At 42.3% G+C, this 12,976-nt stretch overlaps 1 protein-coding gene across 1 annotated transcript in view; it reads left to right on the top strand.

The window, feature by feature from the left end:
- Window positions 1-12,976, top strand: part of cps1 (carbamoyl-phosphate synthase 1, mitochondrial) — an 87,792-nt gene that overhangs the window by 313 nt on the left and 74,503 nt on the right. The window contains exons 2-7 of the mRNA NM_001124709.1: window positions 8,779-8,888; window positions 9,113-9,257; window positions 10,521-10,610; window positions 11,324-11,380; window positions 11,599-11,691; window positions 11,813-11,902. Coding sequence (NP_001118181.1) covers window positions 8,779-8,888; window positions 9,113-9,257; window positions 10,521-10,610; window positions 11,324-11,380; window positions 11,599-11,691; window positions 11,813-11,902 — 585 coding nt within the window. The remainder of the gene's footprint in view (window positions 1-8,778; window positions 8,889-9,112; window positions 9,258-10,520; window positions 10,611-11,323; window positions 11,381-11,598; window positions 11,692-11,812; window positions 11,903-12,976) is intronic.

The raw sequence follows: 12,976 nt of genomic DNA, 5'->3' as shown, positions 1-12,976 counted from the left end.
TCATTCATTGTCAATAATAGCGAAAACAATTTATTGTCGAGGTAACTAACGTTAGCTAGCTAGCTATCCCACTAATAAAGCATGCTCGAACTTGCTTCAGTCAGCTAAATGCAGTTGACAACAGGTCAACGTTCTTTTGCATTTGGAGAAGAAACACATGTCATGGAAACAGTCGTGTTCTTGAGTTGCAGTGGAGCCAATAAAATGAATGGATGCATATGGTGGCCAAGCCCCGTGTGGTGTTGCGTCATGTTGATTTACTAGTTTGGGGTGCAGTTTGGCAAATCTGGCTAAGCAAATATATTTCTCAACATTGCATGATTACTCAATGCAATATATTTCAATCAACTTTATTAGTTATAGTGGCATAACATTAAATGCCATTTTGTGATTTTTATAAATATGTGTAGGATACGGTATTGGGCTTTAACACCACACGGTCACGCACGCACACACACACACACACACACACACACTGGATAATCCTAGGCTAGGCCATGAAAAATAGAACAAGAGAATAGTCTACCTCAGCATTCACTACTGACCAGGAGAATATGGCCCCTCATTGAGTGGGTCAGGGGCTGGTGGTAGATAGCTACCTCTAGTTTCCTTTGTTATCGGTGAATTAGGCTAAGCCTTCTCTCATACCGATTTAAGATAGCATGTTACTGTCTATCTAAACAGAAATGTTCCTTGCATCGTAAAAACACCTCATACAAACAGTAAGGATTACCTACAGTGCATTTGGAAAGTATTCAGACCGCTTAACCTTTTATACATTTTGTTATGTTACAGCCTTATTCTAAAATTGATTACATTATTTTTTCCCCTCATCAATCTACACACAAGCTATCCCATAAAGACAAAGAAAAAAATGGTTTTTAGAAATGTTAGATAAAAAAAAAATCCTTTGCTCTGAGACTTGAAATTGAGCACAGGTCCATCCTGTTTCCATTGATCATCCTTGAAATGTTTCTACAACTTGATTGGAGTCCTGTGATAAATTCAATTGATTGGCCATGATATGGAAAGGCACACACCTGTCTATGTAAGGTCTCACGGTTGACAGTGCATGTCAGAGCAAAAACCACGAGGTCGAAGAAATTTACCATAGAGCTCCAAGACAGGATTGTATCGAGGCACAGCTCTGGGGAAGGGTACCAAAACATGTCTGCAGCATTGAAGGTACCCAAGAACACAGTGGCCTCCGTCATTCTTAAATGGGAAAATGTTTGAAACCACCAAGACTCTTCCTAGAGCTGGCCGCCCCCGGCCAAACCGAGCAATCGGGGAGGTGACCAAGAACCCGATGGTCACTCTGACAGAGCTACAGAGTTCCTCTGTGGAGATGGGAGAACCTTCCAGAAGGACAACCATCTCTGCAGCACTCCACCAATCAGACCTTTATGGAAGCCACTCCTCAGCAAAAGGCAAGACAGGCCACTTGGTGTTTGCCAAAAGGCACCTAAATGACTCTGACCATGAGAAACAAGATTCTCTGGTCTGATGAAACCAAGATTTGACCCTTTGGCCTGAATGCCAAGCATCACATCTGGAGGAAACCTGGCACCTGCTGTGGGGATGTTTTTCAGCAGCAGGGAATGGGAGACTAGTCAGGATCAAGGGAAAGAGGAACGGAGCAAAGTACAGAGAGATCCTTGATGAAAACCTGCTCCAGAGCGCTCAGAACCTCAGACTGGGGCAAGGTTCACCTTCCAACAGGACAATGACCCTAAGCACACAGTCAAGACAACGCAGGAGTGGCTTCGGGGACAAGCCTCTGAATGTTCTTGAGTGACCTAGCCATAGCCCGGACTTAAACCCTATCGAACATCTCTGGTGAGACCTGAAAATAGCTGTACAGCTACACTCCCCATCCAATGTGACAGAGCTTGAGAGGATCTGCAGAGAAGTATGGGAGAAACTCTCCAAATACAGGTGTGCCAAGCTTGTAGCGTCATACCCAAGAAGACTCGAGGCTGTAATCGTTGCCAAAGGTGCTTCAACAAAGTACTGAGTAAAGGTTCTGAATAAGGGATGCACAATATATCAGTGAACATATCAGAATCGGCCGATATTAGCTAAAAATGCCAACATTGGTATCGGGCCGATGTCTAGTTTAGCGCCGATGCGCAAAACTGATGTCAAAGCTGACGTGCACACCTATTTGACGCCACGTAAAAAGTTTCACTACACGTGCAACACAGCGTTCCTAACCTAGCCCACAATGTCTGCTGTGTGGATGAGCAGTTAACAAGTCGAGCAGTCATTTGAAAGAGTAAGAACATTTCAGCCAGACAACTCAAAAGGCGAAATTCATTAACGCCAAGATAATGGAATTCATTGCACGATGTTGGCATTCGTAACTGGTCTAGCACCGGTACACACTACCAAGTGCGCTATTTTTCAGATGTTGCCCTACCGGAGTTACACAGTAATGACATCACTGCTATTACCTTCACGACATACTATGCTGTTTGGGTCTTTGCGTGTCAAAAAAGATACACGTCAAATAACACGTTAAATACGCTTTTAATTTGACACGTCAAATAACACAGTTTTATTATAGAATATTGTTTGTTCTGAATTTGCACGTGCAAGCCAAGCGTCACCACTACTATCAGTAGCACTGTCATAGCTGTACAAAAAAGTCTGCCAACACCGGCCATGAGCGATGTGTTTACAATACCGCATTGGTAATAAAGCATTATTTGTTCAACCGCAACTGCTGTGGTAGCTAGCTAGCTTTAGTTTGGTACATAACTAGCACCAATACAACCAGCCTGCAATCCACCAGGAGACTGTGTGGCAGGCTGACCACCTGTTACGCGAGTGCAGTATCAAAAGGACCTGTGGCTGCAAGGAGCCAAGGTAAGTTGCTAGCTAACATTAAACTTATCTCATAAAAAACAATCAATCTTAACATAATCATTAGTTAACTACACATGGTTGATATTACTAGGTTAACTAGCTTATATTAGCATATGTTCTCATGTTCTGAGCAAGGAACTTAAATGTTAGCTTTTTTACATGGCACATATTGGACTTGTACTTTCTTCTCCAACACTGCGTTTTTGCATTATTTTAAACCAAATGTAACATGTTTCATTATTTATTTAATATTGATTTTATTTATGTATTATATTAAGTTAAAATAAATGTGTGCATTGTTCATTCAGTATTGTTGTGTATATATAAACATCGGACGATTTTAATCGGTATCGGCTTTTTTTTGGTCCTTCAATAATCGGTATCGGCGTTGAAAAATCATAATCTGTCGATCTCTATTCTGGACTATTTACATTGATTTTACACTGCTGCTACTCCCGCACATTGACATGTGTACCGGTACCACCTGTATAAAGCCTCGTTAATGTTCGTTTTTATTAATAAAAAAAAACTTTAGGCTATCTAGTAAATGTTTTCTTAACTCTTTCTATAACTGCGTTGTTGGTTTTTCATAATTCCTGACATTTAATCAGAGTAAAAATTCCCTGTCTTAGGTCAGTTAGGATCACCACTTTATTTTAAGAATGTGAAATGTCAGAATAGTAGTAGAGTGATTTATTTCAGCTTTTATTTATTTCATCACATTCCCAGTGGGTCAGAAGTTTACATACACCCAATTAGTATTTGGTAGCATTGCCTTTAAATTGTTTAACTTGGGTCAAACATTTCGGGTAGCCTTCCACAAGCTTCCCACAATAAGTTGGGTGAATTTTGGGCCATTCCTCCTGACAGAACTGGTGTAACTGAGTCAGGTTTGTAGGCCGCCTTGCTCGCACACGCTTTTTCAGTTCTGCCCACACATTTTCTATGGGATTGATGTCAGGGCTTTGAGATGGCCATTCCAATACCTTGACTCTGTCTCTAAGCCATTTTGCCACACCTTTGGAAGTATGCTTGGGGTCATTGTCCATTTGGAAGTCCCTTTTGGGACCAAAGTTTAACTTCCTGACTGATGTCTTGAGATGTTGCTTCAATATATAAACATACTTTTCCTCCATGTTGCCATCTATTTTGTGAAGTGCACCAGTCCCTCCTGCAGCAAAGCACCCCCACAACATGATGCTGCCACCCCTGTGCTTTATGGTTGGGATGGTGGTCTTCGGCTTGCAAGCCTCCCCCTTTTTCCTCCAAACATAACGATGGTCATTATGGCCAAACAGTTCTATTTTTGTTTCATCAGACCAGAGGACATTTCTCCAAAAAGTACAATCTTTGTCCCCATGTGCAGTTGCAAACTGTAGTCTGGCTTTTTTTATGGTGGTTTTGGAGCAGTGGCTTCTTCCTTGCTGAGTGGCCTTTCAGGTTATGTCGATATAGGACTTGTTTTACTGTGGATATAGATTATTTTGTACCTGTTTCCTCCAGCATCTTCACAAGGTCCTTTGCTGTTGTTCTGGGATTGATTTGCACTTTTCGAAGTACGTTCATCTCTAGGAGACAGAACGCGTCTCCTTCCTGAGCGGTATGATGGCTGCGTGGTCCCATTGTGTTTATACCTGCGTACTATTGTTTGTACAGATGAATGTGGTACCTTCATGCATTAAAAAATTGCTCCCAAGGATGGACCAGACTTATGGAGGTCTTGGCTGATTTCTTTAGATTTTCCCATGATGTCAAGCAAAGAGGCACTGAGTTTGAAGGTAGGCCTTGAAATACATCCACAGGTACACCTCCAATTGACTCAAATTATGTCAATTAGCCTATCAGAAGCTTCTAAAGCCATGACATCATTTTCAGGAATTTTCCAAGCTGTTTAAAGGCACAGTCAACTTAGTGTATGTAAACTTCTGACCCACTGGAATTGTGAAAATGTGAGTTATAAGTGAAATAATCTGTCTGTAAACAATTGTTAAAAAAAATGACTTGTGTCATGCACAAAACAGATGTCCTAACCAAGTGGTTGAAAAATGAGTTTTAAGGACTCCAACCTAAGTGTATGTAAACTTCCGACTTCAACTGTAAATACTTTTATAAACGACTTAACGTTAGTAAATTACTGTAAGGGAACAATATTAATATAACAAATCAATATAACAACTAACAACAGTTCTAACATAATTTCACCTCTGTCCTCTCACTCCATCATACACACTGAGTGTACATGAACCCTTGCTCTTTCCATGAAATATGCAATAACGTTATGTTGGATTACATGGAATTTTTGTGAGTCCATTTCCGTGGCACCATCTTAATACATTGTATTGCATGAACAAAACAACAAAAAAACCCAAATGTAATTGTATTATGACAGGAGATGTCTGGGAAGGGAAAGGCCCAACGAGCCCAAGAAACCGCACTGCTACACCCTTGAACAGCTACAGGTTCCTTACAGGGAGATGAGGGCAGGGAGCAGCCTGAGGGAGGTGGCTCATGCCTCCTGTCAGTACCTGTTTACAGGGTAGCCAATTGTCCAAAAACATTCCATATAGTCCCACAACTATTGGAGTTGGGTAAACATGCCTTTTGGAAGTTCAGTTCATTTTCTTCACCTGTGCACAATCAAGAGCAGAAAGAGAGGCACGCAGGAATGTGGCGTCTCAATTTGGGTTTGAGCATAACATTTGCAAACAAGTTTAATAGATAGCACCCTTTAAGATTTTGGGACATGCGTTATTGAGATTTCACAATTATTGAACACACAGCTGTCGTGAATAGGTTGGCACAGCAAAGATATTTCAAAAAGTTAACACAGCAAATGTGATAGCAAAAAATAAAATATCTTTGTCAGCAGGTGACAGGTTTGCTTGTTTAAATGCAGATCAGAGGATGGCGCAGTGGTATTCTTTTTAAGATTCTGCACATCAGTCTTATGCAATTCATTATTTATTGATTCAGTGTTTGTGTAATTGATGACCACATTGCTATTAGCACAACTCATGACAAATTATTAATATTTAACTGCCTTGTTCAGGGGCAGAACGACAGATTTTTACCTTGTCAGCTCGGGGATTTGATCTTGCAACCACTAGGCTACCTGCCACCCCTGAACAAGGCGATAATGGAATATTAGCCATAATAATATTAATACTAATATAAGTCATGAATAATGAAGGTTTGTGCACGGTTTTATGGTTAAGCGTGTTTTTAATCTGGGAGAGAAGCACCACCCCTGGTGGAAAGACGCTGTTCGGCACACAATGAGCGTCAGAGGGGTCAGTTTTTTTCATATTTCCTCGAATACTATTGGTCCGTTACCATGTCGATCAACGCATGAATGGAAACGTGGTTTACACCCCAGATTTTGATGCCAACACAGTCGCTACAGTCCCATTAGTTTTCATTGCAGCCTTGTTTTGAATGCCGCGGTCACGCGGCCGATAATTAATTGCTAAAAATGCCAACATCGGCATCGGCCGATGTCTAGTTTAACGCCGGTGTGCAAAACCGATGACATAGCTGATGTGCATACCTACATAATGTAGGTAGATGATGTATTGACGCCACAAAAAATACAGCACTACACAGAACAAAAGCAGAAAAATAGTAAGCGCACACTTCCAACAAACAAGTTCAAGTTGAGCAGTCATTTGAAAGAGTAAGAATTTCAGTGAGACAACTCATAGGTGAAATCCATTAATGCCAAGATAATGGAATTCATTGCCCTTTACAATCAACCGTTCTCTGTCGTGGATGATGTTGGCTTTTGCCATATGGTCGAGCACCGGTACACACTACCAAGTAGTCACTATTTTTCAGATGTTGCCCTACCGGAGTTACACAGTAATGTTGAAACACATCCATGAGCTACTTGCTATGGGCGTCACTGCTATTAGCTTCACGACTGACATTTGGACCAGCGATGTCAGCCCCATGTGGGTCGAGGATTTCGTACTGAGAAAAGCCGTATTGCATGCTCAAGAATGTACTGGTTCTCACACCACTGCTGCAATTTCAATGACATTTGAGAACATGTTTGAAACTTGGAAACATGAACACATCCCTAGCCCCATTCGAACAACTGACTCGAGAAATAAGCTAATCAAGTACATCTGCAGAAGACGTGATACCCTCTGTCATGTAATTAAAATGCATGCTCAACAAAACTGCCGACACTGACCGTGGGGTTAAAACGTACAAAAGTACTCGGCTGTGAACAAGCGATTCGGTGTCATTTGAGCCTCTTTACTGTGTCGCCACCATGCTCGATGCTAGGTACAAGGGCCGCTACTTCTTTCACAGGCAGTCTCTCTTTACTGTGTCGCCACCATGCTCGATGCTAGGTACAAGGACCGCTACTTCTTTCACAGGCAGTCTCTCTTTACTGTGTCGCCACCATGCTCGATGCTAGGTACAAGGACCGCTACTTCTTTCACAGGCAGTCTCTCTTTACTGTGTCGCCACCATGCTCGATGCTAGGTACAAGGACCGCTACTTCTTTCACAGGCAGTCTCTCTTTACTGTGTCGCCACCATGCTCGATGCTAGGTACAAGGGCCGCTACTTTCACAGGCAGTCTCTCTTTACTGTGTCGCCACCATGCTCGATGCTAGGTACAAGGGCCGCTACTTCTTTCACAGGCAGTCTCTCTTTACTGTGTCGCCACCATGCTCGATGCTAGGTACAAGGACCACTACTTCGATGCAGATAAGAAACCGGGTTTACGTGAAATGTTAGACACAGCTGGACAAGATGGAAATGGACACAGTGACAGTGCACACCGAGGAAAAGAGACCAAGGACAGACAGAGCTGAAACTTCACTGCTTGACATATATGATGAAATCCTGGTTGAGAATGAAACGACTGAACAATGAAACAGCACAGCAAGTAAGTGAAAGAAATAGGTTTTGATGATGTTTTACTGGTAATGGGGACATAAGTAAATGCAAACAAAATAACTTTTTGGTCAGTGTGGCGTGTGTTACCTTTTTATTTAACTAGGCAAGTCAATTAAGAATAAATTCTTATTTACAATGACGGCCTACTCTGGCCAAACCCGGAGGACGCTTGGCCAATTGTACGCCGCTCTATGGGACTCCCAATCATGGCTGGATGTGATACAGCCTGGATTCGAACCAGGGACTGTAGTGACGCCTCTTGCACTGAGATGTGGTGCCTTAGACTGCTGCGTCCGTGTGTGTGTGTTTAACTATTAGAATGCTTAAAGGCCACAAAATTGTTTATATCAGATATGTTTTGTTTTTATGCCAAGGAAAATATCGGATATCGGTATCGGCCAAAAATGTAATATCGGTGCATCTCTAGTACTGTTAGGTACCAGTAACATAACACAATTTGGAAAGAGTCAAGGGGTCTGAATACTTTCTGAATGCACTGTGTAGCCTGGCTCAGTGGCCTTGTGATTAAAATGCCCACCCTAAGGTTGGGAGTTTGATCTGATGCGTCTCTGCTTGAGACTCAGCATTAAAGAGATAGACGGGAGGTAAGGCCCTGCGATAAACTACTGTCCTGTCCAAGGGTGTACTTGTACATAGGCTCCTGTTCCTATGAGCTGTTCCAGCTAGCACAAACCAAGGCTTCTGCAAGGCTGGCTACTTTTTTTTACTATAGCCTGACCTGGTTCTATTGAATTATTAACAAAGGGTCATTGTAATATAAAAAGGTGCCACTGCCCATAAAATAGGTCTGTGAATGTATCATAGTTGTTTTTCCACCACGTTCTTGTATTTACTCAGTAGCCCAGTTACCAGTCCAACTCTTGGATGTGTTTTGTACTGTGTAGGCTAACGTGAAGAGTAATATACCAACGGTTTCTTATTTTTCTTCATCCTTGTCTCTCTCCTGCTCCTCCTCCTTCACCTCCTCTCCCAGGCCCAGATAGCCCACCTGGTCCTGGAGGATGGTACCCGGATGAAGGGCTTCTCCTTTGGGGATGAACGATCTGCTGCTGGGGAGCTGGTCTTCAACACTGGCCTGGTGGGGTAAGAGATCAGTCTTGTCTAAATCACCATTAACAGTCAGTCATCATCATTGCTAAAGTGCATGGATCACAGTATGTTTACATTGTGGGGAGACAATTTTGTCCTAACCAGGGGACAGGTAAGCAGTTTTTCCAACTCCTATTTTCACTCTCATACCAAACATGACAACAACCAGCACAAATAGGTTACCTATGTATATCTATAATAACTCCACATTTCTGAAGGTACCCAGAGGCTTTGACTGACCCCAGCTACAGAGGTCAAATCCTGACCCTGACCTACCCCATAGTGGGGAACTACGGCGTTCCAAACACTCAGGAGCTGGATGAGTTGGGCCTGAGGAGGAACATTGAGTCAGACCGTATACAGGTGGGTCTGTTATGTAATCGTTTGTGTGTGTGTGAGCATGTCTGTGTTAGTGATGTGTGGGTTGACTCATAACCCACAGTCCCAGTGGGTATATCCGCGGGTGGATGGGTTTAGGGTCATGAAATATTGTGTGTATGAAGGGCAGGTGGGTGGCAGGCAGGTTCAATAAAGATAAAAAAATATCATAAATGTATAATTGTGGGCCTCCCGAGTGGCGCAGCGGTCTGTGTCACAGCCGGCCGTGACCCATGAGGCAGCGCACAATTGGCCAAACGTTATCCGGGTTTGGGGACGGTTTGGCCGGCTGGGATGTCCTTGTCCCATCGCGCTCTAGCGACTCCTTGTGGCGGGCCGGGCACATGCATGCTGACTTCGGTCCCCAGCTGTACAGTGTTTCCTCCAACACATTGGCACGGCTGGATTCCGGGTTAAGCGAGCAGTGTGTCAAGAAGCAGTGCGGCTTGGCGAGTTTGTGTTTCAGAGGACGCATGACTTTCAATTTTCGCCTCTCTCTAGTCCGTACGGGAGTTGCAGCGATGGAACAAGATTGTAACTATCAATTGGATATCACAAAATTAGGGAGATAAAGGGGTACAAAATGAAACAAAAATTAATTAATGAATGTATTATTCTGGGGCCTCCTGAGTGGCGCAGTGGTCTAAGGCACTGCATTGCATTGCAGTGATGAAGCGCCACTACAGCCGGGAGCACCATAATTGGCCCAGCGTTGTCTGGGTTAGGGGAGAGTTTGGGGGATTTCATTGGCTCATCTCGCTCTAGTGACTCCTTGTCGGGCCGACCGCCTGCAAGCCGATACATTGGTTTGGCCCGCTTCCGGGTTAAGCAAGCCGTGTGTTAAGAAGCAGCGAGGCTTGGCGAAAATGCACGCCAAATGCTTTTGGGAATTTGGGCAGAAAAAGTTAACGTTGATCCACTGAGGCAAAAAGGACAATGTCAGAGTTTAATTCAATGAGAGAAAAGCTGCGAAATGGAGAGTTGAAATGAAATAGGAGGGCCAGAATAGTATAGTTTCCCAAATAGTAATGTTTGGGAAAGATGTGGTAAAAGAGCAGTGTTATGTTATGCTATATTTTAAAGTTGACTGCTCCTTTGCTTCGCTGTTAGTCAAGTAAATATTTTAGGGTATTTAAAGTGCATATTACAAGGTCTCTCTACAGAGAAATAATAGCTTTATTAGGTTGATAACTCAAGTGTTTGGTTTGTGTTGTGACTCATGTTGGGTTTGTGTTGTGATCTCTGTAGGTATCTGGACTCTTGGTGCAGGATTACAGTCATGAGTACAGTCACTGGAACTCTGTCAAGTCCCTGGGACAGTGGCTACAGGAGGAGAAGGTAGTAGAGACAGCATTACAGTCCCCAGCTGTACAGTGTTTCCTCCAACACATTGGCACGGCTGGATTCCGGGTTAAGCGAGCAGTGTGTCAAGAAGCAGTGCGGCTTGGCGAGTTTGTGTTTCAGAGGTCGCATGGCTTTCAATTTTCGCCTCTCTCGAGTCCGTACGGGAGTTGCAGCGATGGGACAAGATTGTAACTATCAATTGGATATCACAAAATTGGGGAGATAAAGGGGTACAAAATGAAACAAAAATTAATTAATGAATGTATTATTCTGGGGCCTCCTGAGTGGCGCAGTGGTCTAAGGCACTGCATTGCATTGCAGTGATGAAGCGCCACTACAGCCGGGAGCACCACAATTGGCCCAGCGTTGTCTGGGTTAGGGGAGAGTTTGGGGGATTTCATTGGCTTCATCGCCTTCTAACATAGTCAACATAACATAAGCGTTACAGTTCTCATTAGTGGTGGGTCCGCCCTCAAAAGGGAGATTTTCTTTTTGTTAATTGAGAAATAAAATCACTTTTTTGAGTGCAGACCCACTACTAATGAATTTGATGTTTTACTTTTGGCTAATGCACCAGTTCTGATTTACAGTGGTTTAAAGAACCTTTTGAAAACATGGCACTTCGACTCATTTTCTAACAGCACAAGTCTTACTGCAATTTTAATGTTGTCAAATGGCAATTAGTATTTTCTCATATTGTTTGAAAGGTCCCTGCATTGTTTGGAGTGGATACTAGGATGCTGACCAAGATCATCAGAGACAAGGTAAGTGTTTTTACTGTAAGCCTTGTCAAAGCCAGAATGGCCTATAGGGCAGGAGCCTATCTCCTATGTAGCTTGAGGCAGCTTGATGTACAAGTACACTCCCTGGACAGGAAGCTAGTCTTGTTACTGCTTTACTCTTATTGTGTTTAAAGAAATGTGACTATTGAAGAAAAAGCTGTTTTTGACAGAAAATGTGTCTCTCTTTATTTTGTGACCAGGGTACAGTGTTGGGGAAGATAGAGTTTGAGGGCCATCCAATAGAGATATCAGACCCCAACCAGCAGAACATTTTAGCAGAAGTCTCAACAAAGGTACGTTCTGACTGCTTTACGATCAAGTGTATGCTGTTATTATGGATATGATTCTGCTGCAAAACATATTCCCCCCTGTTGATGATGATGATATCCTTTCATTGTTCTTGTATGTTTCCAGGAGACCAGAGTGTTTGGGAAAGGTAACCCCATCAAAGTGGTGGCTGTTGACTGTGGCATCAAGCACAACATCATCAGGCTGCTTGTTAAGGTGAGAAAGGGAGACTAGAGGAGAAAGTTCACCATTGATCACTGACCTCATCTCTTCTGTCCGTAGATGATACAACTTAGACTACAGTAGGGCTGTCCCAACTAAAAAAAATCTTGGTTGACTGAAAGTGGTCTGTTCTTTCGACCAATAGATTGCCTGCCAGTTATGGTTTTCATATGCACATTTTCATGAAACAGTTTCACATAATTTATAATAACTTCTCTATATCTCAATCATTGTCATGTGGTTAATCAAAATCAGATCAAAATCTAAATGAAAATGATACAAACCTAAAAAGTAACTTGTATTGCCATTGGTAACTATGTAGCCTACATAATAAAAACATTGCAGTCTGCAGGTAGAAAATATCCTGATAAAAATAAATATCCTATAAATAACATTTGGCTACACATGGTCTGTCTGCAACAAACTTCAAACGTTGTATCAACTATTCTGGGCCCTCAGAGTAGGGCTAATAACGGTTGGTCTTGCGGTAATTGACTGTTAATTAACATAAACACATTTAGCATCCCCTGGCTTCCACACACAGTCCACAAGCCACTGATGCAGACCTTTGGAACATCTATGTCTAACAAATCCATGTAATATAGCCCACACCTTCACAATAAATCCATTATTTTTTTTAGACAGGTCTAAAGAAGCATGATATGAGGAAAATGTAGTTTATTTCAGAAGAACAGAATAGCATACTATGAGTTGTCCTGATGTGGCTATGCCAAATGGCTGTGGGCTACACTAGTTCATTTAGCAGACAACATTTGCTTACAATTCCATGGCATTATTTTATATTATTTCATAGTATGAAGAATACAATTGAACAAAGCTGAATAAAATAGAAAGGATATTTTCTCTAAATGATTTGAGGGAGTGAGCACTGTGTTGAGCGGTTAACAAAGAAAACAGGTACTCCTATATGATTAGAGTTATTTATGTATCTTTAGTTGTTCTACAAATGTTGGGCAATATGTTAACATTTTTAATACATTGCAAGGCTGCATGATGCGATGATTTGGAAAAAGTTGCTTGAAAGGCATGAGCTCTGCTTTCTTTTTT

The sequence above is a fragment of the Oncorhynchus mykiss genome, chromosome 3, assembly GCF_013265735.2.
Source record: "Oncorhynchus mykiss isolate Arlee chromosome 3, USDA_OmykA_1.1, whole genome shotgun sequence".
NCBI classification, from domain to species: domain Eukaryota; kingdom Metazoa; phylum Chordata; class Actinopteri; order Salmoniformes; family Salmonidae; genus Oncorhynchus; species Oncorhynchus mykiss.
Note: the sequence above shows the minus strand (reverse complement) of the source record. Positions and strands in the feature narration are given on the sequence as shown.